This window comes from Rhinatrema bivittatum, chromosome 1, assembly GCF_901001135.1.
Source record: "Rhinatrema bivittatum chromosome 1, aRhiBiv1.1, whole genome shotgun sequence".
NCBI classification, from domain to species: domain Eukaryota; kingdom Metazoa; phylum Chordata; class Amphibia; order Gymnophiona; family Rhinatrematidae; genus Rhinatrema; species Rhinatrema bivittatum.
Window position 1 is genome coordinate 443,962,510 of NC_042615.1, and position 27,414 is coordinate 443,989,923.

Here is a 27,414-nt window from a genome sequence, read left to right on the forward strand (position 1 = left end):
AAAGTTCCCAGGTATGGAGAACAGAGCATTTTTTTTTTTTATCCTTATTAGAATGGTGCTGTGCATCCCATCTTGTGGGCACATCACTCATTCGAGACCATTTTGACAAAAGAATGGCAAGTAAAATAAAAGAATAAGCTCTGGCAGCTACAGCTAGATGAACAAAGCATAGGCTGTCTGGATAGGCACCAACAGCTGAGCAGCACACACTTTAGCACTGTCCAGCTGTTCAGGAAAACCAAAAAAAAAAACCAGTGATAACAGCTAGACAAAACCACATGGAAACAGCAATAGAATATCATGGCCACCAGAAATATAAGTTAACTCTTTTTCCACCTCAGGCCAGTGAGTTAACCTGAAAATTCACAGTGCTTTAAGTTGGAAGGAATATGATCAAAATGGCCTTAAAAGCAAGATAGGCATTGGCCATTCCAACTTGGACACAATCTTGCATGCATGACCATTTCGGTAAGGCGTGCCAAGTGAAATTGAAGGGTAAGCTCTCTAGAAGAAGCAGCTACAGCTATTAGGGATGCACAGCACCAAAGTGTGTACTGTCTGGCTATAGGTACCAGCCCTAGAGATCTTACCCTTTGATTTCACCTGGCATGCCTTGCCCAAATGGTCTTGCATGTGAGATTGTGCCCAGGTTGGCATACCCAGTGCCAATCTTACCCGCAAGGTCATTTGGGTCATACTCCTTATAACTTCAAGCACTTATGTCCTTACTCCTGTTTTAAAGCACTTTCCTGCATTAGTGCAGATTTTTCAGGGTAACTCACATTTTAGCACTCTTTTTTCATTTAGCGCACTTTTTAAACTCCTGTTTTATTTGCATCCCGCAAGGCTCCCTGTTGTTCATGCGCATTACGTAAAATGTAACTCTGATTTTAGCACAGGTTTATTACATCAGCCCCATTATGCATAACTATAACAATGGTTTTAATGTTATGATTTTAGTAGGAGAAAAAAAAAAATAGTATCTTAAACTCAGTGTTGAATAAGCACCAGACATATTTCAGTGGCATAGGTTAATGATCCAGTATATGGAAATGCAGAATACTGAAATGTTATGGGACTTAGGAGGGCACCATTATGATGTGTGCTTAAATATCTGGAATTTTTTTTTTTAACACTTCTGGAAGACAGTAGAAAGGATTTTTCAAAGAAAGTGTAACTGAACTGAAAACTATCTATACCAGATTTGCAATTTCTTCTTGAAATGAATATATCAGGAAATTTACAATTCAAATAGAAGAAAAAACATAGCAAATACAGTAACACAAGGGGACAAGACTTTTTTTTAGATATGTTAATGATAGAGGAAAGTGCAAAAGTGGCATTGTGAGACGCAATGGTGAAGGGGAAGAATCTGTAGAGGCTGATTAAGTAAAAGGCAAAATAGCTTAACAAATATTTCTGTTCGGTGCAGCTCTGCTGGCTTTACCTTTTCAATGCTTCCTTAGAGTCCAGAGTAGTTCCGGAGGACTGGAAAAGAGCGTCGTCAATTCTAAGTGATACATTCAAACCCTATGCCCTAAGGCATTTAAACTAGAGGATGGGGGTAGCAGAAAGAAATTGAAATGTCACCCCCTCCCCCAAATCTCAATGAAATGGGTGAAGGGGATAACAAAAGTCAGCTGAAAAAGGCACAAAGGAAGTCCAATAAGAGCAGTAACCTGAAGGAGAGAAGCTGGAAAGCTACGAGCACAAATGCTTATAGTCAGGCCAACAAAATCCCAGACCTGCAGGCTCTAATGGTGGAAGCAGATCTGGACATCATTGCTGTTAAAGAAACATGGTTCACAGAGTCACATGACTATGATAGGGCCATCCCTGGCTATAACTTAATAAAGAAAGACAGAGAGGACAGGAAATGGGGAGGAGTAGCGCTTTATGTTAGAAGCAATATCCAGCAATTGAAATGCAGGGGACGTGGAGTAGGGAAGAAGATTTATGGGCTAGCCTAAAAAAAAGATGATGATGCTTCCATTTACATCGGTGTGGTCTATTGGCTTCCTATTCAGCAGAAGAGCTGGACAGAGATCTGGTCAAAGACATCAAAAAGATGGGAAAGATGGGAAAGAAGGGAGAAGTGTTGCTTGTTGGAGATTGTAATCTGCCAGATGTGGATTGGAGTATCCCTTCTGTGGAATCTACGAGAAGTAGAGAGATATTGGATGCCCTCCAAGGAGCTATGCTCAAACAAATGGTAATGGATCCCACGAGGGAGGATGATACTCAGCCTAGCGCACACAAATGGGGATAATGTCTATAATGTCCGGACAGGTGACCACCTAAGTACAAGTGATCATCAGATGGTATGGTTTGATATTGCGAATAAGATACAAAGAAGTCCAGGAAGGTCCTTCATGAAAAAATTGCTCTTTGTTTTTTCTTAGGCAATGGTACAAACTCTCTTTTGTTAATAGTTTTGCAGCCTCTTGGTTGCCTTGTTTTTGCACACTGTCATGTGTAGTTTGTGCGCATCATTCCAATAAAAACATTTTCAACTAAAGATACAAAGAGGTCATATGAGGACCTGACTTCTGAATTTCAAATATAAGGATTTTGACAAAATGGGGATGTATCTGTAGGAAGAACTAGAAGACTGAAAAAAAAAATGGGCAAGGTGAAACAACAGTGGGCCAAATTAAAAGGAGCTATTACAAAGGCAACAAATCTATATATTAGAAAAGTAAACAAAAGTTCAAGGAAAAAGAAACCAATTTGGTTCTCAAAGGAGGAGGCTACAAAAATAAAAATAAAAAGATCAGTGTTTAGGAAGTTTAAAGGATCCCAAAAAGAAGAACACAGAGATCAATACCTGGTGAAAATGAGGGAAACAAAGAAATCAGAAAAGCAAAAGGTCAAGTGGAGGAAAGGATTGTCTAAGAGATAAAGAGAGGTAACAAAACATTTTTCAGATATATAATACAAAGAAGGAAAGCCTGAAGTGGTATAGTGAAATTGAAAGGTGATGAGGAGCAATGTGTGGAGACAGACAAGGAAATGTGGAAATAAACAAGTTCTTCAGTTCTGTGTTCACTAAAGAAGAACCTGGAGAAGGATCATTGCTGGTTGACAAGACAGTAGAATGGAATGGGCTAGACACAACTCCATTTACAGAAGAGAATGTAAGGGACGAGCTAGGAAAACTGAATGTGGACAAGTTTGTGGGGCCGGTGGAGGTACATCCCAGGATACAAGAACTCAGCAATGTCCTGGCAGGTCTGCTAAATGACCTGTTCAATAGATTCTTGGAAACGGGAGTGGTGTTTCGAGATTGGAGAAGAGCGGTTGTGGTCCCACTTCATAAGAGTGGTAGCAGAGAGGAGACTGGAAACTACAGACTGGTTAAACTTACTTCAGTGGTGGCAAAATTAATGGAGATGCTGCTGAAAGGTTACTGAACTATCTACAATCCAGTAAGCTGGATACAGAGAAGATCCTGTCAGACAAATCTGATTTTTTTTTTATTGGGTGACTAGAAAATTGGATCGAGGAAGAGTGCTTGATGTCATTTATTTGAATTTCAGAAATGCATTTGATACCGTTCCACATAGGAGGCTTGTGAACAAAATAAGAAGCTTTGGAGTGAACGAAAAGGTGGTGGAGTGGATTACAAACTGGTTGACTGATAAGAGACAGCATGTAATGGTAAATGGTAAATGGAACCTACTCTAAAGTGAAAGCTGTATTAGGTGGAGTGCCACAGGGATTGGTATTGGGACCAGTTTTGTTCAATATCTTTGTGAACAACTCTGCGGAAGGGAAAGTTTGTCTATTTGCAGATGATACCAATATCTGCAACAGAGTGGACATACCTGAAGGAGTAGAGAGAATGAAAAGGGATTTATGAAGGCTTGAAGAGTGGTCGAAGATTTGGAAGCTGGGATTCAATGCGAAGAAGTGCAGAATCATGCATCTGGGATGCAGTAATCCAAAGCGTGGTATGAGATGGGGGAAGGGAAGCTGAGGGCACAGACCAAGAGTGAGATCTTAGGGTGATAGTTTCTGAATCAACATCTTCAGATTGCCAATGTGACAAGGCAATAACTAAAGCCAGAAGAATGCTGGGCTGCATAAAGAGAGGAATAACCAGTAGGGGTGTGCATTTGTTTGCAACGTATTGGCAATCCACAACGTATATGCCATATTCATTGTATTTGTGGGGGTCACAAAACGTATGGTAAACCCCCACAAATACAATGTATCACTAACGAATAAACCCCCACCCTCCTGACCCACCCAAGACTTGCCAAAAGTCCCTGGTGGTCCAGCGGGGGTCCTGGAGCCATATCCTGTACTCGGGCTGTCGGCTGATGGTATTCAAAATGGTGCCGATAGCCTTTGCCCTTACTATGTCACAGAGGTTACCGGTGCCATTGGTCGACCCCTGTCACATGGTAGGAGCAATGGACGGCCGGCGCCATCTTGAAGAAAAGAGTACATGGAAGAACCTGATGGTGCAACAGTTATTACCCTTAACCAATAAGCCTTGATACTGTTGATGCAACTCCATCATTGCTCTCTGCTACAATGGCAGGGGGAGAAGGGGGATTGGATTCATTCAGCAACTGAGGGCCCTGAGTTTTACAGTCTGAGGAAACAACTACTGTGATGCAACTCAAACATTGCTCTCTGCTTCAACGGTAGGGGGAAAAGGGGAATTGGATTTGTTCAGTAACCAAGGGCCCCGACTTTTAATGTCTGGGGAAACAAGTATGGGGGTAACTTGTTGATGCAGTGGCTACTACTCTTAACCAATAAGACTGATACTTTCATGCAACTCGAATACTGCTTTCTGCTTCAAAGGCAAGGCATAAGAGGGAACTGGATTCCACAGCAATCAACAAGGGCTAGTGTGGGAAACTGATAAGCATGGGGGTAACAGGGAATTGGATTCAAACAGCAACCAATGAGGGCCCTGACTTTTATGGTCTGAGAAACAGATAGGTGTGGAGTAACCTATAAGGTGCAGCACAAACTACCATAAGTTTACTGGGCAGACTGGATGAACCATGTGGTCTTTTTCTGACATCGTTTCTATGTTTCTGTTCATAAAAGTTGAAGTAAGGAGGAGGCTGGAAACTACAGGCCAGTTAGTCTGATCTCTGTGGTGAGAAAACAAATGGAATCACTGCTTAAATAAAGGATAGTGCAATTTTTGGAATCTAATAGATTACAAGATCCGAGGAAGCATTGTTTCACCATAAGTAAATCTTGTCAGATGAGTCTGATCAAATTCTTTGATTGGGTGACCAGAGAGTTGGATTAAGGGAGAACACTAGAGTAGTGCTGATTCTGCACAGAAAACTTATAAATAAATTGTGCGCCCTTGGTATGGATCCTAGAGTGACTGATTGGGTTAGAAACTGGCTGAGTGGGAGGTGACAGACTAGTGGTAAATGGAGTTTTCTCTAAGGAGGGGATTGTTACTAGTGGTGTGCCTCAGGGATTTGTCCTTGCACCAGTTCTTTTCAACATTTTTGTGAGCAACATAATGGAAGGGTGTCAGGTTTGACTTTTTGCCAAAGATACCAAAATCTGTAACAGGGTGGACAGCCAGGAAGTAGTAGAAAAAATGAGAAGGGATCCAGCAAAGCTCAAGGAAAGGTCTAAGGCCTGGAAGCTAAGATTTAATGTTAAAAAATGCAGAATAATGCATTTAAGATGCAAAAACCCAAGAGAAATGTACAGTATTGGAGGTGAACTTCTTCTAAGCACAAAGGAAGAGCATGATCTGGGGGTAATTGTATCTGATGATCTTAAGGTGTCCAAACAGGTGGATAAAGTGATGATAAAAGCCAGAAAAATGTTTGCCTGCATAAGAAGAGGAATGGTCGGCCGAAAAAGGGAGGCAATATTGCCCCTTTATAGATCCCTGGTGAGTCCTCTCTTAGAATTCTGTGTACAATTCTGGAGACCACACCTTCAAAAGGATATAAACAGGATGGAGTTGCTCCAGAAGGTAGTGATCTAATTCTCAGTGGAGCACAGGATTTGGTGAGAGAGGTAACGGTGGTGGGACCGCTTGGCAATAGTAATCATAATATGATCAAATTTGAATTAATGACTGGAAGGGGAACAGTAAGAAAATCCACGGTTCTCGTGAAAAACTTTCAAAAGGGAAACTTTCATAAAATGAGAAAAAGTTAGAAAAAAACTGAAAGAAGCAGCTATAAAGGTAAAAAGTGTGCACGAGGTGTGGTCATTGTTAAAAAAATACCATCCTAGAAGCTCAGTCCACATGTATTCAACACATTAAGAAAGGTGGAAAGGTGTAAAGCTTGTTTGCTATTTTTTTTAGTTCTATGTAAACCGATGTGATGTTCCCATACTAATGTTGGTATATAAAAATCAACAATAAATAAATAAATAAATAAGGCAAAACGATTACCGGCATGGTTGAAAGGGGAGGTGAAAGAAGCTATTTTAGCTGAAAGATCTTCATTCAAAAATTGGAAGAAGGATCCAACAGAAGAAAATAGGATAAAGCATAAACATTGGCAAGTTAAATGTAAGACATTGATAAGACAGGCTAAGAGAGAATTTGAAAAGAAGTTGGCTGTAGAGGCAAAAACTCACAGTAAAAACTTTTTTAAATATATCAGAAGCAGAAAGCCTGTGAGACAGTCAGTTGGACCGTTAGATGATCGAGAGGTTAAAGGAGCAATTAGAGAAGATAAGGCCATCGCGGAAAGATTAAATTATTTTTTTGCTTCAGTGTTTACTGATGAGGATGTTGGGGAGATACCCGTATCAGAGGTTTTCATGGGTGATGATTCAGATGGACTGAACCAAATCACGGTGAACCTAGAAGATATGGTAGGCCTGATTGACAAACTGAAGAGTAGTAAATCACCTGGACCAGATGGTATACACCCCAGGGTTATGAAGGAACTAAAAAATGAAATTTCAGACCTATTAGTAAAAATTTGCAACCTATCATTAAAATCATCCATTGTACCTGAAGACTGGAGGGTGGCTAATGTAACCCCAATATTTACAAAGGGCTCCAGGGGAGATCCAGGAAATTACAGAGCAGTTTGCCTGACTTCAGTGCCAGGAAAAATAGTGGAAAGTGTTCTAAATATCAAAATCAAAGAACATATAGAAAGACATGGTTTAATGGAACAAAGTCAGCATGGCTTTACCCAAGGCAGGTCTTGTCTCACAAATGTGCTTCACTTTTTTGAAGGAGTTAATAAATTTGTAAATAAAGGTGAACTGGTAGATGTAGTATATCTGGATTTTCAGAAGGCATTTGACAAAGTTCCTCATGAGAGGCTTCTAGGAAAAGTAAAAAGTCATGGGATAGATGGCAATGTCCTTTCGTGGATTACAAACTGGCTAAAAGACAGGAAACAGAGAGTAGGATTAAATGGACAATTTTCTCAGTGGAAGGGAGTGGGCAGTGGAGTGCCTCAGGGATCTGTATTAGGACCCGTACTTTTCAATATATTTATAAATGATCTGGAAAGAAATATGATGAGTGAGGTAATCAAATTTGCAGATGATATAAAATTGTTCAGAGTAGTTAAATCACAAGCAGATTGTGATAAATTGCAGGAAGACCTTCTGAGACTGGAAAATTGGGCATTCAAATGGCAGATGAAATTTAATGTGGCTAAGTGCAAGGTGATGCATATAGGGAAAAATAACCCATGCAATAGTTACACAATGTTAGGTTCCATATTAGGAGCTACCATCCAAGAAAGAGATCTAGGCGTCATAGTAGATAACAGATTGAAACTGTCGGTTCAGTGTGCTGCGGAAGTCAAAAAAGAAAACAGAATGTTGGGAATTATTAGAAAGGGAATAGTGAATAAATGGAAAATGTCATAATGCCTCTGTATCGCTCCATGGTGAGACCGCTCCTTGAATACTGTGTACAATTCTGGTCGCTGCATCTCAAAAAAGATATAGTTGCAATGAAGAAGGTACAGAGAAGGGCTACCAAAATGATAAGGGGAATGGAACAGCTCCCCTATGAGGAAAGACTAAAGAGTTAGGACTTTTCAGCTTGGAGAAGAGACGGCTGAGGGGGGATAAGATAGAGGTCTTTAAAATCATGAGAGGTCTAGAATGAGTTAATGTGAATCAGTTATTTACTCTTTTGGATAATAGAAAGACTAGGGGGCACTCCATGAAGTTAGCATGTTGCACATTTAAAACTAATCGTAGAAAGTTCTTTTTCACTCAAGGCACAATTAAACTCTGGAATTTGTTGCTAGAGAATGTGGTTAGTGCAGTTAGTGTAGCTATTAATTAAGTTGACTTAGAGAATAGCCACTGCTTTTATTAGCAACAGTAGCATGGGACAGACTTAGTTTTTGGGTACTTGCCAGGTTCTTATGGCCTGGATTGGCCACTGTTGGAAACAGGATGCTGGGCTTGATGGACCCTTGGTCTGACCCAGTATGGCACGTTCTTATGGTCGGTGGTCTTTGTTTCTAAAGTATATGGGGATAGACTTAAAATTCTAAACATGTGTACTCTAGAGGAAAGGCAAGATAGGGGAGATGGAGACATTCAAATATCTCAGAGATTTCCATGCACAGGAGGTGAGCCTTTTTCAAAGAAAAGAAGGATCTAGAATGAAGGGTCATGAGATGAGAGTAAAAGAGGGTAAACTCAGCAATAATCTTAGGAAATAGTTCTTTACAGAAAGAGTGGGGGATGTGTGGAACAGCCTCCCAGTGGAGGTGGTGGAAACAAAAATAGTGTCTGAATTCAAGAAAGCATGGGATAAATACAGGAGATCTCTAAGGAAGTGATACTAAATTAATTGGATGGATGGGCCGAATGGATGGGCCATATGGTCCTTTTCTGCCATTATGTTTCTCTGTATCTGTGATAAGAAAGTTTCTAATTTGCTTCATTTTCGGGGCAATTTTCTAAACTGTGCAAAGTCAACTGCTACTTTTATTTGCAGGATTTGCAGCAATTTTTAAAAGGGAAAACAAGAGCATATTTTCCCTTTAAATACTATCCTGGGTAAAAAGTACCCTCATAGATTAGCACCTGGTTTTCCCCAAGATAGGACTTCAGGAGGGCGCAGGGCCAGCTCGAGGAAGGTCTGGAGACCAAGTCCCCGTAGAGTGTGCACGCTGGCCCCCGAGGAGCGGGTACCAGGCAGAGTCCAGAATCCAAGAAGGTCCAATAGTGTCACCACAGGAACACGGAGACAGGAGCTCGTAGAGAAGTAAGGGAACTCGTTGCCAAGTTGGCTAGCTGAGGGCAAAGGTGGAGCTTAAGAACCCTGATCCAATGACATCATCAATCAAGGATGCCCTTGAGGTTCCCGCCGAAGAGGCTTCAAAAGAGGGCCCGGTGGCACGCACGTGCGCCTAGAAAGGCCCAGTCGGCGTGGATGGCGGCAGCGTCTTGACCGCCACGAGGTGCCATAGGGAACGCGGCAGCATAGTCTAGCCCGCGCCACGAGCAGACCCGGAGAGGGAAGCAGGATGGTGCAGGATGTGAGTAGATGCGGTTGCAGTTGTCTGCGACCAACGGTCATAACATTACCAAAGCAAATAGTGGGAAAATTGCTCTGCCATAGACCTGCTTTGGCTCCTTTCTTTCTCATTTCCCTTTGTGTTTTATTTTCCTTATGGTCAATTTTCAAAAGCCATTTAAACTGATAACTTGAAAAGCTAGCTGTTTAAATGCATGTTTTGCCATATTAAGCCACTTATGCAGCTAGATTTTGGACAGTGGCTTTTTGGGGAGAAGCAAAGTTTTCTGGTTAACTTAGCTGATTTTCAACAATAACTGGCTAAGACCTAGATTGATCATTTTGCTACAAATTTCGCATGAATAACATCCATGATTTTAAAAAAGGGGTGCTGTGATGAGAGAGAGAGAGAGAGAGAGAGAGAGAGAGAGAGAGAGAGAGAGAGAGAGAGACCGACCCTATATAAAGCCCTCCTATTAGTCAACTATTTATACCACTGTAGGAGGGTCAACTAGTATCTCAAGGTGAGGTTTTGGTGGTGGTCTAGGATTTGGGGGAGGGGCAGCTTTACATGCACAGTCACATGAATGAACAGCACAGTAGGCATCAGTGAAAATTAGATGTGATTTGGAGTAAGGAAAGGTACACAAAGATGAGATTTGTACAATGTACTCTTACCCTAGCTTGCTAGCAGCTAGGTAGAGTGCATCAAGCTAGGGAGAGAGAACATTGTACAAATCTCATCTTTGTGTACTTTTCCTTACTCCAAATCACATCAAATCTTCACTGATGTGTACTATGCTGTTCGTACATCTGTGCGTGTAAAACTTCCCCCCAAACCTCACCTTGAGTTACTATTTATACCTCCTACAGTGGTATAAATAGTTGACCAATATGCAAGTCTCTCTCTCTCATTGCATACAATATTAAGCACCCTGCATTTTCCCTTTTGACTAAATTTGCATATGCATTTTATGATGCGATAAATAACGCATGCATTATGGTGCTATAGCGCCTACGAGAAGGCCCTAATGCAATTTGATGAATGACCTTGTAAGTTAACCGGATAACTTTAAGCACATGTATTCAGCAAGACTTTTATTCCCCTGATGTGCCTTATTCTACTTTTAAAACTATTGAATCTAAATAGCATTTGAACCCAGTTGGTAAATGACTGACATAATACCTGTATAGTTATTTCTACATGCTTTTATACATTCAATTTTTAATAATAATTAGCCCAAAAGAAAAAATTAAATTATCTTTATGAATTCTTTGTTAATGTGCATCACTGAATGATAGAAGTTAAATGTACTACTAACTACATTCAACTCAATAATACAGGCATCCAGGACATCACTCTCTCGCATCCGTCCTTTCACATTAAATAATACACTGCACAATAAGCTTGGGTTAACAAGGCCGCAGCTTTAATAACTTGGAGGCCCGAGCCCCCCTTTATTAACAATACAATTTAAATCCAGAACTCACCAACCATCCGCCGCTTCGCCAGCAAGACGGTTCCTTCCAGCCTCTTGGCTCGTCAAATGGCCCCCGCACCAAGTTCAGACTCCCACCACCTACCAGCAAAGGAGCCAACCAGCAAGAAACCAGGCCTGCCAGATGACTCCCGCCGCCTGCCAGCAGGGAGCCTGCCACCAACAACTTCCAGTTGTCAAACATTTCCATTTGCCAGGTACATCACTCTCAACAGGTAACCAGTGCATTAAGCTGAACCGGCTCGGGCCATCCGCTGCGACAGAGAACACACACACAAAACCATACAATAACCATAATAATAAGGGCGGGTGGGAGGGAAAACGCCGGCCGTCCGTGCTCCCGGAGCGGTGCGCCGAGAATGTCGGCTGCGTTAATCCACTCCGGGATAAACTGGGGGCCTGCCCACTGCCTGCCGACTGGCCAATCCTGACCAGCCAGCGCTGCAGGAGCCCCCAGCTCGCTAGCCATTCCCCCCAGTTCCCCATGCTCTCCCTTCCTTAACCTCTCCCTGACCTCCGGACCCTTATTTCACCCCCCTCCTTCCCTCTCCCCCCCGGGGGGGGGGCAATCCCGCCCCCTAGGACCAGGCCAGCTCCCAGGCATCCAGGACATCACTCTCTCGCATCCGTCCTTTCACATTAAATAATACACTGCACAATAAGCTTGGGTTAACAAGGCCGCAGCTTTAATAACTTGGAGGCCCGAGACCCCCTTTATTAACAATACAATTTAAATCCAGAACTCACCAACCATCTGCCGCTTCGCCAGCAAGACGGTTCCTTCCAGCCTCTCGGCTCGTCAAATGGCCCCCGCACCAAGTTCAGACTCCCACCACCTACCAGCAAAGGAGCCAACCCAGTGGGCCTCCACCGCCAACCAGCAGGAAACCAGGCCTGCCAGATGACTCCCGCCGCCTGCCAGCAGGGAGCCCGCCACCAACAACTTCCAGTTGTCAAACATTTCCATTTGCCAGGTACATCACTCTCAACAGGTAACCAGTGCATTAAGCTGAACCGGCTCGGGCCATCCGCCACAGACACGGGCATAACATGCCCCGTGACCCCCAAAGATGCGGCCCCCACTACAGTGGGAAAAACTCCTCCAAGGCCTCCTGAATTGAGTTCAGGAACAGGTCCATCCCAATGAAGGATAAATGAACCCCGTCCTTGCCAAAGAGCCCCGAGACATTCCCCCACGACCAGTCGTGTCGAACGTGCCTGCCTCCTAGCTGCACCAGCCATGAACCAATCTGCTGGTTGGCCTTCGACCGACTTCTGCGCCAAATCACCCTGTCCGATTCGGCGGGCCGTATGATAATGTCAGACCAACACACTACCGCCGTTGGCAACAGCATGGACACCATCATCAGGTCCTTTCGGACCAAGCTAATAAACTGACGACCAGGCATTTTTCCCCAGTCGTTGCCTCCCAAATGAATAACCACAGCACGCGGCTCCCCAAGGTGTTCCCGACCTCGCCGCACACATGGGATCAGCTCATCCACCCCATGCCCCGGCGCCCCAGCCAATGCACTCGGGCCCCCCTCTTGCACAAGTCCAAGTGCGGCCCGAACGGCCTGCCGCAGGCATGTCTGTGGGCCCAAAGGTATAAGAGTGCCCAATGATCCAAGCAGACTTTCCCGCAGCAACCGCACCTTCAAAGAAACAAGAGTTAGAATTTGCTCACTCCAGCCCCCAAGTTGGGACGGACATACCCCCGAAAAGCGGCCGAGCGCCAACGCCCGATTCTCTGAATCACACCCCCCCCCGGCAGACCTGCCTCCGCCGCCGCCATCGCCGCCCCGATTCGGAAAGAATGAGTCCCGAATTGACCGACATCCAAACCCACCACCGTCAAGGCCAACCGGAGGACCATCTCAAATTGATACTTGGTCAAGGGGCGACCATCCTCGTGAATCAAAAACTGTACCATCCCCGGCACCCGGCAGCGACAATACCGAATCGCGTTATCCACGGGGCACGACCGGAGACCCGGCACAGCCCGCAACATGACCGAAAACCCCTTGCCTTGCTGATCGGTCTTAGACCGAGGAATACACAGGTCCACCGATCGAGTAGTGACCTTTACATGCCGCGCCAAGAGCCCTGGAAAATCCGTGCTGACACCGGACCGCGCCACCAATTCACTGACCCGGAAAGCCCCGAAGAACGCAAAAACAAAGGCCACACAGAAAAGCGCCGTCTCGTACAGTGCGAAGCACACACCTGGCAAAACGTCCCATAATCGTAACAAGACGTCATGCGTGATCGGCAAATGCGTGTCCCGACTTCTCCCCACCGACCAAGCCCACCCGAGTAATACACGGCGCACAAGAAACTGCCCCAACGGGAACCCCCAACCGTGAGCCTGCATGAAAAACGAAAAGCCCGCCAGCTGCCTTCCCACGGCCGCCTTCGAACTACCGCACTCCCGGGCATGCTCTAAGAACCGAAGCAAGGCACCATCCGACACCGGACCCCCGTCCAACCGTCGGCCGCCAGAAACCCCGCCACTTTCCGGGCGCCACCCATGTAACTTGACCAGGTGGATGGAGCTAATGAAGCTCGCAGCATATTCCAGGCCTCGGGGAACCGAATCTCCAAAGAGAAGATGGCACCGCCGCTCTCAACACGTCCGCCTCTGGTGCCAATTCCAGAAACAACTCCCACTTGAAACGAGAAAGAGAGTCGGCCACACCATTAGCTACTCCCGGCACATGCCTAGCCCAGATAGTTACATTCAATGACATGCAACACAGAATCAACTCCTGTAACAGCTCTGACACCTGTATACACTTGGCTGCTCTCCGGTTGATGACTTCAACCACTCCCATATTATCGCACCAAAAGATCACTCGTCTGCCTTGAAGCCGCTGCCCCCAGACGTGAAAAGCCACCACAATTGGAAATAATTCCAAAAACATCACATTCGCCGTGACTCCAGCCTCCACCCACTCTACTGGCCAGCGAGCCGCGCACCAAGCTCCCCCCAGGTAAGCCCCGAACCCGCAAGCGCCCACCGCATCAGTAAATAAATCCAGGTCGTGATTGGACAGCGGGTCATCCTGCCAAATCGCGATCCCATTAAAAGCCACCAGGAACTGTTCCCACACCCGCAAATCCTCCCGCATTGGACCCGTCACGCGCACCCAATGATGGTGCTTCCGCACGCCCGCCGTAGCCCGAATGAAGCGGCGCAAGAACGCTCTACCCATAGGAATCATGCGGCACGCGAAACTCAAGCTCCCCACTAACGATTGCAAGTCGATGAGTGTCAACTTGGACTTCTGAAGCGCCCTGGCCACCAATACCCGCAACCGCTCCACCTTCTCGGAAGGCAATCTCGATTCCTTAGCAACCGAATCAATTTCGATGCCCAGAAAAACCAGCTTTGTGCACGGACCTTCAGTCTTACCCGCCGCCAGCGGGATCCCAAACTCCCGGGCAACCTCCTGAAAACAGTGCACCAAAGACCTACAATCATCCAAACCAGCCGCGCCCACAAACAGAAAATCATCCAAATAATGGACCAAGTTGATGGACCCCGACCACTGCTCCACCACCCAATGCAAAAAGGTACTAAACGCCTCAAAATAAGTGCACGCCACGGAGCAGCCCATCGGCATACACTTGTCAAAATAAAACCCCTGCCGAAAACGGAAACCCAATAGATGAAAACTGTCCGGGTGCACCGGCAACAGCCGGAAAGCCGACCTCAATATCAGTTTTCACCAACAACGCACCCGGCCCGCAACGTAAAACTACACGCACCGCCGAATCGAAAGAAGTGTACCTAACCGAGCACGTCTCCTTCGGGATAGCGTCGTTCACTGAAGCACCCTCGGGGAAGGACAGATTATGAATCAGCCTGGTACTTACCCCGCTCCCTCTTCGGTATCACAGACATCGGAGAAAGCACGAAATCGGAAAACGGAGGCGAAGGAAAAGGACCCGCGATGCGGCCCAAATCAATTTCAGCCTGCAATTTCGCCTCCGCCACCGCAACCAAACGACGAACCGAGGGACAATCCAACCCCCCACCCATTGGCACCAGCCCCCACACACGGGATCCGAAAGCCCTCTTGAAAACCCCCAGTCAACAGCCCTGCCACATCTCCGAGGGGATACATTCGCAACCACGGGCGCATCGCCGCCAGCCGCACCGGAGTGGCAGCCAACGTCAAACACTCATTTCCCCGGACCTTTAGCCCCGGACCCGGGCAAAGGAAGGTCGCCCGTACGCTTTGCACATTTGGTGGCCGGGTGACCCGCCCCGCAGGTAGCACAGGCGTGGCGAAACTTACAGTCCGTGAACTGGCACGTGGAACGATTTAAACCACCAGCAGACGTCGGATGGCCCCGAACGCGCTTTTCCCCCACCCGCGGCGGGGAACCCCGGCCGAAAGGGCCGATTAAGCGCAGGACCCGACGACGAGCCCGGCCCCAAGGCGCCCGCCGAAACCTTGGTTGCCATCTGAGTGAGCCACAAACCTACATCCTGGGTACCCCAAGACATATATTTGTTCTCCTCCATGCGGTCTCGAAATCGCTCGTCGTAGTTAAGCCACGACCACCCCTCGTAAGTCTTACTCGCCGCCAATATTGCGTCCGCATAAGACAACAAGGGGCCATACTGCGTGGGATCCCGCCGACCTATCACACTCGCAAAACGCAAGAACGCACGGATCCAATTGTGACTATTTCTGGCCACCTTTGTCTGCGTCCCGGGGAAACGCTTGCCCTTCCCCCGCTTTTCCTTACCTTTCCGCTTCCCACGGCGCCCTTCCAATAACTGAAACAGGTCAATAAATTTTCGTCTACGGATCTTACGCCGCACCGCCCGCGGCACCTCCTCCCAAAGTTCCGTAAGGGCAACCAACGCCGGGGTGCCCTGCTCAGCCGCCCCCACCTTGGATCCGCCCGCCCCCGAACCCCGTGAGCTGGATGACTCCGACGAGGAAGAGGACGAGGAGGACGAGGACGACAAGGACGACCCCGAGGAGCTGTCCCGCCTCCTACGCCTTTTAGATTTATTTCCCTACCGCAGGGCTGTCCCATCTCCCTCCAACCCTGGAACCGACCAACCCCGCAGACGCCGGCCGCGACCCCCGAGCCAGTACCCCCTGCTCACCATCCAGCGTTGCCAACGCCGCATCACCACTCCCAGGAGCCCCCACGCTAGGAAAAATGAGTAACTCACCCTGCGCTGGCACACCAGCGCCCCCGACTCCCTGCAGACCGGACCGCTCCAACTGCACCTGCCGTTCCGCGGACCCCTCCTCGTTCTGCCACTCCTCCACCCTGGACGGACCCGGCTCCTCATCCAGCACACCCGCCGCGACCCCCTGCGGAGAAAAAGCAGCAGGCGCAGGAGAAGGAAACCAACCCGAAGCGCCCCGCCCCTGACCTGCTTCGCCCCCCGAACCAGCAACCAACCCCCCGCTTCGACCACCTCCCGAGGGCCCTACGCCCCCACGGCCCCCCACTACTCGGCACCCGCCTAGGAACCAAGCCCGCAGCCCCATCCCACGCCACCAGGGGAGGTGCCTCCGACTGACCCCAGGAAAAACCTTGTGCCACCAGGACCGTGAGCGGAACCCCCCTGCTCCCTGGAGCCTTCCTACCCAACCCCTGGCCGCGCCCAGTTACAAGGAGCTCCCGAGCCATGGCGTGCCTCTCCCTCCGCCACCCCGAGGGAGACGGAGGCGGGGCCCCAGACCATTCCCACCACTGGCCTCCCTCCAACAAACCCCTCGGCTCCCCGCCTGAAGCCCACTGGCCCCTACCAGTGACGGGCTGCAGCGAACAGGCTCCCCCAGCGGATCCCCAGGAAGAGCCACGTCCGTCAACGCCGCCTCGCCCAGCCCCACGCCGGCGAAAACAGACCCTGCACGAGTCCCCCTCCCAGAACTAGCCGACCCGAAGCCCCGGCACCCCAGGCCCCCCTTAGCAACCAGCACGGGGCTCACAGGGGACACTACTCCCTCGCCCCCTCCCCCCTCCGCGCGCCCGAGCGCGCAAACGCGACCCCCGCCTGTCCCTGGACCCCCCCCCCGCACTGTCAGAGTGGTAACTGGCGGCCCGTCTCCCTCCAGGAGACGGGCTCTCGCCCCCCCCCCTGCTCCGACGACCCTCTCGGCCTTCCGAGGCCGAGAGGGTCCCCTCAGCCCCGCCCACAGGCCGCTCCCCGCTCACCCCGATCACGTAGGCCCCCGCCAGCTGCACGCTCGAACAAGGCCTCCACCGCCTCCTCCTCCGGCGCCATTGGGATCCACGCGGCCTCCTCGGAGTCCCCCTCCGGCAACTCCATCGCTGCTCCTCGGACGTCCAGTCACAGGCACCGCAGCAGACCCGCCTGCCCCGCATGTGCAGCCGCCCGAAACGCCGCCGCGCGCCGACCGGTACGGAAGTTCCCCTTTTTTTTTTTTTTTTTTTTAAACCACTGCAGCTCCGCGCCTCCTTCCCCCATGGCCCGCCGGCGCCCCGAAACCAACCACTCCACCAAAACCCAAGCCGCCCTCACCCACGTAACCACAAAGCCTCCCCCAAAACGCCGGCCGTCCGTGCTCCCGGAGCGGTGCGCCAAGAATGTCGGCTGCGTTAATCCGCTCCGGGATAAACTGGGGGCCTGCCCACTGCCTGCCGACTGGCCAATCCTGACCAGCCAGCGCTGCAGGAGCCCCCAGCTCGCTAGCCAATCCCCTCAGTTCCCCGTGCTCTCCCTTCCTTAACCTCTCCCTGACCTCCGGACCCTTATTTCACCCCCCTCCTTCCCTCTCCCCCCGGGGGGGGGGGGCGATCCCGCCCCCTAGGACCAGGCCAGCTCCCAGAGCGAGCCTGGGCCTGCATTATACTGGTCTGCCGGTCAGTGAGACCAGCAGACCTCTCAAAAAGCCTAGCTGTAGGGTTCATTTGTACTGCAATTGTTAGAGCTGGGTCTCCCAGTAACAATTTCTTTTCAAAAAATGTTCACTAGCTCTGCCCACAGGCAAAGAAACAATCTTTGTTTTTAGAAATAATTTCACAGTGGAATCCAAGGAATTCCCCCAGGATTCACCTAGCACATCAGTACTTACAACCTGTAGCTATCATCCATCCACTGTGGGTAACCTTGCAGTAATTACAACTTCAATTTCCCCCTTTTTGTTATAATGCTGATTCTGGGGCTGCAGCCTTAACATTGTGAAATATTAAGGCTGTGTCAATAATGGGACCACACATCAATTTAGCATAAAAAACTATAAAAATGTACTGCAGGAATGAGCAAACTCAATTCTTTTTTCTTAACAGACACATACATGCTTTACAAAGGTATGCAAACGGATTAAGTGGAATTTAACAGAGCAATCCAAACTAAAATGCACCATTACCTAACAGCCTTTGTTAAATCCTTGCCCTGCAATTAGTGAGTCTCCAGTTCAATGTCCTACTGGTTTGCTTATTTGAATTTCCTGGATAGTGGGAAGGATGCTGGTTGCTTGCCAGGCTGACCAGGTGCTTGAGTCTGCATTATAAACCTCTGGCAAAAGGGAACCTCTGCACCCAAAGGATTCAGTGGCTATGGATTTCCCACTACACAAGTCCTTGGTAGTAAACAAATATAATTATTCTCACACTATGCAGCTGAGTATACTCTAAAAGGTCTGCCCTTCACAAATACATTTTTTTGTTGTTGCTGTTGGGCACATAGGCACATCCTAACACAATATTCCTTTTACACATCCATTATAATTATTTGCATTGACTCAACTTGCTTATGCAGTTGATAATAATTTATGCAGCTGCAAATCCAATCTGCACAGATATACAAGCAAAATCATAAGGAAATGTTATCAAATTTTCTCTTAAAAAAATGCTCATGACTAACCTAGGCACAATTCCAATGATCAAAAAAAAAAAAATGGAAAAGGGCTGCTTACCTTGGTAGTAAATGAATATAATTATTCTCACCATATGAAGCAGAGCTAAGCCTGTCTACTCTTGGGGGATCTGTGTGGTCAAGCAATCCTACAGCTCCCTAGCAGCCTTTAAAGAGACAGTACATACTTCGCAGCCTTGCAGTACTACAAGTGACAGTTTATACTTCGCCCCATTGTCTCTAACTAGCAGTGGGTTACAGGCTTCTCTATTACTACAAAAAATATATACATGGCAGAAAAAGGCACGTGATACCTGAAACAGTCCTATTTTTCTTAACAAACGTTTGCTCTCGGATTCTCAAAGAAACCCCTAAAGAGTTGTATTTTCAGCAGACACATATACGATGAGTTCACACCTGGCGGTAAAATTACTGGACTGAGCCGCTGTGACCAGGACCTCAACCCCTTCCACCCTAAACCCCCAGGGGCTACGGCAGGGCGTCCTGGGAACTGTAGTCGATGCTGACTAAGAGAGGAGGGTTGCAAAGGACCTTGAAAACTACAGCTCCCAGCTTCCGGCCAGCTGGTAATGTGCTCGAGGAGGCGCCGCCTGGCAGCTGTTCCCAGGCTGGTATAAAGCAGCCGGTGGGGAGTTTCGTGCAGCCAAAGGACGGGCGCGCAGCCACCTGCACCGGCAGCCGGGCAACTCTCCCCCCCCCCCCCCTGCCAGGGCAGGGAGCCTTTGCTTCACTTACCAACAAGCAAATAAGACGGACAGAGGGAACGACCGCTTCAACCGGGAGTTTAATCTGCATTATAAAAGGATTTTTTTTTTTCTACTCGATGCAATAAAAAAAAAAACCAAACAAACTGTAATTACCTAAGCAATAAAAGGAGAAAGATCGAGGGGGTGGAAATACCGAATCATTACTGATCTTTGCACACTGTGTCCTACTTTATTCGTGGGATTGCTTTGCCTCCTGCGTGCGGGGTGAACTTCCGTGATGGCAACTCTGGGGAGCTCGGAGGAATGGGGCGAGGTGCCTGGCGCTCTGCACAATGCACAGATCCGTGGACTTCCCCACCCTCTCCTAGTTGGTTAATTCTGTGTAAATAATAATGTGACGAACTGGAGGGAAGAACAGTTGGCGCCCGAAGAGATGTGATTCCCTTGCTTTCTCCTCGTCCTCCTTTTTTGCTCTATGTGTTTGGCACTTCCCGACGGCTGGAGAGTGCGAGGAACTGAGAACTTTTGCGGCGCTGCCAGTGCTTCCGGCTGTGGCTCGAGGGCTCCGGGGGGGGGCTGCCCTCCTTCCACGCGGTTTTCTGGGTGCCCGCGCCGCTTCTTCCCCCCCCCCCCCCCCCCCCCCTGCTTCTCGGGCTCTCCCAGCCATGCTGAATTTGAGTTGGTGGTGGCTGGTGAGCCGGGTCTGCCTGCTGATCCCCTGCGCCCTGGTGCTGGCCAGGGTGCCCGGCTCGTCCTCCCACCCGCAGCCGTGTCAGATCCTGAAGCGCATCGGGCACACGGTGAGGGTCGGCGCGGTGCAGCTGCAGCCCTGGAGGGCGCGGGCGGTCACGGAGCCGCAGGGCTGGCCCGGGAACGAGGTCCCGCTGGCAAGGCGCGAGCTGGGAGAGGAGGAGGCTGGGGCTGGCCCGCTGAAGGAGACCGAGCCGCCCGCCACCGAGAGGCCGGGAGTGGCCCGGGGGCCGAGCTTTAGGGCCACTGCTGGCAGAAGCCCCGGGCTGCAGCGCCGCTGGATTGCCACCGGGCTGCGGAGGAAGTCGCCACTGAGCATCAGTGGCCAAGTTGGCAATGGGAGCGAAGAGGAGCTGCTCTTTCCCAGGGACGCCTTGCTTTTTGCGGTGGAAAACCTGAATAAATTGCCCGAGCTGCTACCTACAACCTCTCTCTGGAAGTGGTGATGGCGATAGAAGCAGGATTGGGGGACTTACCTGTTTTCCCCTTTTCTGCCTCTAGTTCTTGGAGTAGCGACCCCCTTTCTTTCCTGCAAAGTGTCTGTCATACAGTGGTGGTGCAGGGAGTCAGCGCTATCCTAGCCTTCCCGCAAAGCAAAGGGGAGATGCTGGAGTTGGAGTTTCTCTCTTCCACTTTACAGATCCCTGTAATTAGCCTGGTACGGAACCAATTTAGCCGTCAAAGTCAGGTAAGGAAGCAAAACACAGAAGCATGGGGCATCCTTATAATCTTTCAATGAAAAGCAAATCTCTGCCAGAATCATGCAAATGTTTTCTTTTCCTTGCTGAGTTTTGTATGTGACCGAGACTACAGTTGTAGGCAAAGCTGTCAGTGCTTGCCGATCATGGCTGGAGTTATTTGTTATGGTAGTTATTAAAGCCGCCGTGGTCGTGCTGTCCAGTCAGTGCCTTCAGTATTCTGGGCAAAGACCTGCAAATGCAACCTGCAGCTTGAATGGGTCCAACAGCCAAGTGCACCACTGCAAACTCGCATTGTAACTCCAGGGCAACACCACACCCTGCAATGCAACTCTTCCATCCTGCAGCAATATATTAAATTCTTTCAAATACATTTTTCGGTCTTGAATCAATGGCTTTTTTTGTAGGTTCTGGCTCTGTACATACTACTTCTAACATATTGTTTTATTTGCACAGATCCACAGTTGGGTTTACGGAGGGGGTGTTTTAATCTCTGTAATAGCTAAGCATCCTATAGATCACCTAAATAGAATGTCATCACTTTATTTTTGTTATTTTTTAAAGTGTTTGTGGTTTGGCCATTCTTTATTCCTCATTGTTTTGACAGTTCTATAATGTAAAGGGTGTCGTTGCCAAGAGTGCACCTCGCCCCTCCTAAAATTACAAATATGGACGTGGGCGACAGATATCAGGCTGTTGCAAGAGTGCCAAAAGAACAGAATGCAAGTTTTCTGATCACTCTCCATCGGATTAATTTATGAAATTGTCTTTTGTTAACTTGGTTTACGGGTCCAAAATTGTGATTTATCTGTCACTTTTAAACATATTCATATTTCTATTTCTATTTTTCTTCTTTTCTGTCTTCTTAAGTTGACCCAGTCCTAAACCAATATTCTACATGCAGCTCCTTCTGCTGGAAACATACTGAACAGTATACTAGCTTTCTTTACTAAGCACTTCAGATCACTACAGGACAATTTGCATACATTCCCACTTTAAACTAAATAAAAATGTTTCATAAAACTATTATAAACTTATTTTATGAGTTTGGAAAATACAGTTTCATTTTAAATGTACTATACAATACATGGCCGATCAGTTTAGCAAGTTGACCCCATAGGGTGAGAAGAAGGGGGATGGTAAATTAAGTATGATTAGAGAACAATGCACCTTTCCTGAGTTGAAAGAATCAGCACCAGCCTCCAGTAGCTGCTGTCTATGCAGTTTTCATGTGGTGCTAAATTTGCACTGTCTTGATTCATTAACTTCTGTCTACACAACTGCCCTCACTTGAATGTGGAACAGCTGAATATTTGGGGGAGGGGAAGTAGTGCCGAGAATACTAAACAGGAGAACAGATGTGCTATGTTATGTGGATATTGTTGCACTGAAGAGGTCCATATCGTGCACAAAACTCTTGCCACAAAATTCTTCCATACCCCTCACTTTTCTCCATCTTTGAAATATCAAGTAATGACCTCCTGATTGCTTGTCCTTAGTATATTGTTTGTTTAAAAATAAAAGTTATCCATATTGCACATTTCATTTGTAAATAAGGCATTTTCATGCATTCTGGTTTAGTTCAGAATGTGATATGAGATCCTTGTCATTTGAAACATCATTTTTATTATAATTGGCTTCTGGACCACTAAACTATTACTGTTGCAACAGGTTGATCTGCTCTTTCATTTAAGTGTTCTATCTTGTTCTGTCAAGAGTTTAGTTCTGTGTACAATTAGCAGACTTCCTCCTTCAGTAGGATCCTTTTTAATGGGTTCCATTGTAGTTGAAATAAAATGATATAAAATGATTTTTATGTTTGTGTGAAGACATCTCTACTAAATGGTAAAAGGTGCAGTTAGAGTCTGTACAAATTCTTCTGTGACATCTCTCAAGAATCGAAAGTATCACAGATTTTGCATTACAGTTGGTATGATAGGAATCTTTGTATCTTAAGAGTGCCTAGCCAGTAAATTAGATTTTGCAAGAATAATCTAGTAGGCTGTGTCCAGTGAAAAGTACGTGTCATTTAAAAGAGAGTTAGATGCTGTAGATGCAAGAGCTGACAGTGATTTGAAAGGACAATGTAGATTATATGTCTTCTCTAGCCATCATGTCAGGACTGTATCTCTTATGGCTATATAGCACAAGTCAACATTCTAGGCTTAATCATTCCTTTTGCATAACATTTGCTATATTTTGACTCATCTGGCTTATATGGTACTGGTATTGTCCTTATTTCCAGTCATGGTTCACATTGTGTTAACTCTATTGCCTAGGAACATTATGTGAAAAAAAAAAGAGAGAGAGAGAAAGATTTTTAATATTCAGGCAGCAAGAAGTTTGAAAGCACCAGTTTATTATCTCTTGTTTGAACTATATACTTCTTATTACAAATAAAGATTGTGATGAAAAATCCATATATTTTGCTGTCTTATGGCAGCTGATGCTATCAACAATATAAGTCATCTTAGGACCATCTTATCATCCCTATATTCTCAAACTATTTTTCCTTTCTGCTGAGAAGGTAATTTCCACATTATTTCAACACTTTCTTTGCAACAGTTTCAGAAGATTATAAAAGCTGATGAATGTACGCTGTTACAGTGTAGTGACTGCGCTGTACGCTTATGCCAGTAGTGCATTAAAGTACTTTCTAAATGATTGGCTCATACAGTGAGGAATTACGCTAGACTCTGAAAATGGAACTAATTCCTGGATGTTCAACTCTAGTCTGCAATTCAGTTCAAAATGTTTTTTACCCAAATACTTAGCATCTGTCAGAGGGGAGAGCTAGAAGCCCTTGTTTTTCTGTTTACTTTTGTCTGGATTGATTTTGTTTTTTCATTTCTATGTTGGTTTGTATTAATGTATTATGTATTATATGTATGTGTTTTTGTAATTTGCTTTTGTAGTTCTGGCTGATTATGTAGTATATACATTTCATAAATAAATAGATAAAGTAAAGCCTTAAAAGTCAAATTTGAGGAGTATGCAAAGCTTTTATGCATCTTTTAGCCAAGCACAGTTTCTTGCATCTCAGCAAGCACATGGCCTAAATCAAAAGTTGGGCTGTTTCAACATTGCAGAAGTTCAAAGGTTTCTTCAGATCTGTGCAGACTAAGAGATTAGTCTGCATCTTTTTGGTCAATCCAAATAATTTTGCAAGTGCAATATTTTAGCATGGCTTTGGCTGAGAGTTTTGCACCTTTCTTTGTATGCCTCATGATAGCCTATCTGTTGTTTGCATGTTTTATGAATTTCTGCCTGCCTTAATGCAGACCTCTAATGTCTTTTGATTGCCATGGTTTGTGATAGAGTGTCATACTGATAAAGAGCTGAGTAACATCTTCCAAATATAAGAAACCCATCAGCTGTATTTGCAAAGGTGCAGTACTTGTCAGCACACAAATAACTGTGCATTCTTTACAGCAGCTGCCATAACGTAATGGGGCCTATTTACTAATAAGATGCCTTTTACATGTTAACGGGTAATGCACTTTTGTGAATAGGGTCCATTTTCAGTCAGAACATGTGAAGTATATTTTGCAAACCTTTATCAAAACCAAACTTAAAAAAAAAAAAATCATGATTTAGTCAGTGTTTTTGTACCAGTGTGTAATGAAGAAAAAAAAATAATTCTCCCTCCTTCTTCTGTAAGTACTCAGCTGATTAAATGCTATGGCATGAATCATATTTACACAGTAGCAGCGCAAACAGCCTGTTACATTTAACAATGCTCTTGTGTCTTCTAATTAAAGATCCTGCAGCGAAAGCAGTCACAGAAGCCAGGACTATTTGCACAATCATCTTGGGGACCACTTTTAAGTTGTATGAATTATTCAGTTAGTATAGAATACCGCATGCCCACTAAAGTAATTAATGTTATGCTTGCTTCCAATTACACCTATAAAAGCTGTTTAGTGAATGTAATCCCTCTCATCGTGATATTATTGCTGCATCTTCATTATATTTCGTTCAAGACCTTTGTAAAGACCTTTCTTTGCTGTTCAATGCCAATGAGGAAACTAAACGGGGAAAAATGGGAATAGTTCTGAATAATTAAGTTTTTTGTTTTGGTTTGGGGTTTTTTTTTTAAGAACAGAAGCATCCAATTTCAATGGATGATTATGAAGCAGGGTCAAAATTGTGGGTGCTAGATTTGTACAACCAAGTGAATTGTGTATTGTTTTAGGTTTTATTAATATCATGCTACGTGCACAACTAAATAAATGCATCAGAATAGCTTGCACACATCACTCCTCCCCCCACCCACCACCTTCCCCTCTGATCACTTCAGAATAAAATTCAGTCTGATTGCCTCTGAGATGCTATAGGAAAGTCACTGTAGGATCCTTTCCCCTCTACTTTGGAAGACAAAAAATTTTTGTCACATGGAATCAGAAAGGGGTGAATTTCAAGATGTTTCATGTAGGAAGCATGTTACTAGGGAAGAAAACTCTTAGCAAAGGCAACTTTTCATCTTGCTGGGGATTTCACCTCCCATCTCTTCCCTTTTGAGATGGTAATGTCACTTTTCCAAAGACTGGCAGCCTGACTAATGTGATTTGCGCCTGAAACAGTTTGGGGGTCCATCCTTTGTAATTTTGCATGGCTCCAGAATTCCCATTCGCTTGGCAATAAAACACCTCTTAACATTTGGGAGTGTAAGCATAGGAAGGTCGATTTTTAAAAGCCATTAGAAAATTGTGCTCCCCGTGTGCCGGTAAACGTATGGGCACAGTGCACCACACGTGCAACTTTACCTGCACTGAGAAGAAGGATTTATGGGGAGGGCATGGTGAGGGGCTTGTGTTTATATGCATATCTTTTAAAACTATGCATGTAACTTTTTCAGGAAATCTACTTGTACAAATTAGCAGGTATCCATGAATGCATGTAGTTTTCCTGTGCTTATTTCTAAAGTGAAAATATGTGCATGCTTTCACTGTGAAGACTGTTGAAAAATCCTTAGGTAAAAAGTCCCTACATATTTTACACCAATGTCTGCAGTTAGAAAATCACCCCTATAATGTACATTCATTGTATAATAGAAGCACTTCCATATCTAGTACAGTAGGATATAAATGGGTGGGAATGAATCTTTAAATCTTGACACTTTAGTAGAGGGGAGAGAGAGAGAGATTCAGTTTAAACACGGGCATAATGATCCAAGGTAAAATTATCCCTTTGCATGTCAATTGTATTCTTTCAGTAAGTAGTGTTTCCAAACACTGTAAATCACAAGATGATCTATATGCTCTTACCACTATTGAGATGTACTGTTATTCCTTTTGCAGGCTGTCACTGATCATTAGCTGGATGCTGGAGACTTGGTGATTAATTTCTAGATAAATGCATTGGTTTTTTATAGTCAGCATCTACTTCAATAACATTTTAAAGCAAGATAGAAAGAGAGATGCCATCCTTCCAGAGCCAAGGAAGGAGTATTTGATGATATCCAATGTGCTGTGCACCATCTCTCATATAAAATGCTGCAAAATACCTATTGACAAATATACATAGATAGAGATAGATATATAAATTACTACTGTTAGATTTTCTTTAATAACAACATGATTAAAATATCATCTTTGCAAACAGAATGTTAGGTATTATTTGAAAAGGAATGGATAATATCATAATGCCTCTCTTTCAATCTGTGGTGTGACCCGCACCTTGAATACTATCTGCACTTCTGGTTGCTCAGTCTCAAAAAAAGGTATAGTGGAACTGAAAAAGACAGAGAGAAGGGCAACCAAAATGATAAATAGGATGGATGGTTCCCCCATGAGGAAAAGGTTAAACAGATTAGGACTCTTTAGCATGGAAAGAGATGGCTGAGAGGAGATTTGATAGATGTCTATAAAATCTTGAGTGAAGTGGAACACGTAATTAGGGATTACTTATTTACCCTTTCAAATAGTATTAGGAGTAGTGAACACTCCATGAAGTTATAGATAGCACAATTAAATCAAAACATATTTTTTCAATCAGTGCACAATTAAATGTGGACTTTGTTGCCAGAGAATGTGGTAAATACAGTTGGCATAGCTAGGTTTGAAAAGGGTGTAGACATGTTCCTGAAGGAAAAGTCTATAAACCATTAGTAGTCATGTAGACTTGGGAAAGCCACTATGTATCTCTGATTATAAGCAAGGAGAGATGGATCTATTTTTTGGGATTCTATTCAGTGCCGGGTACTTGTGACCCAGATTGGCCACTGTCGGAGACAGAATGCTGGACTTGATGGATCTTTGATCTGACCCAGTGTGGCATTTCATGTTTCTTGTGTTTGTTATTTTTTATGTGACCTCAAAATTAATTTTTCTTAATTAGCCAGCAAGCTGGAAGAGTTTTAAAAATGAATGGTCTGGCAGTCATTTTTCATTACAATTAAATAATAATTTTAAATTCA

General features: G+C 45.8%; 1 protein-coding gene across 1 annotated transcript in view; it reads left to right on the plus strand.

Annotated features, from left to right (window-relative positions):
* Window positions 1-19,562: 19,562 nt before the first annotated feature.
* The window catches only part of LOC115093400 (glutamate receptor ionotropic, NMDA 3A-like), a 318,535-nt gene continuing 310,683 nt past the window's right edge, over window positions 19,563-27,414 (plus strand). The window contains 2 exon segments of the mRNA XM_029605092.1: window positions 19,563-20,715; window positions 20,718-20,986. Coding sequence (XP_029460952.1) covers window positions 20,214-20,715; window positions 20,718-20,986 — 771 coding nt within the window. The 5' untranslated portion in view covers window positions 19,563-20,213.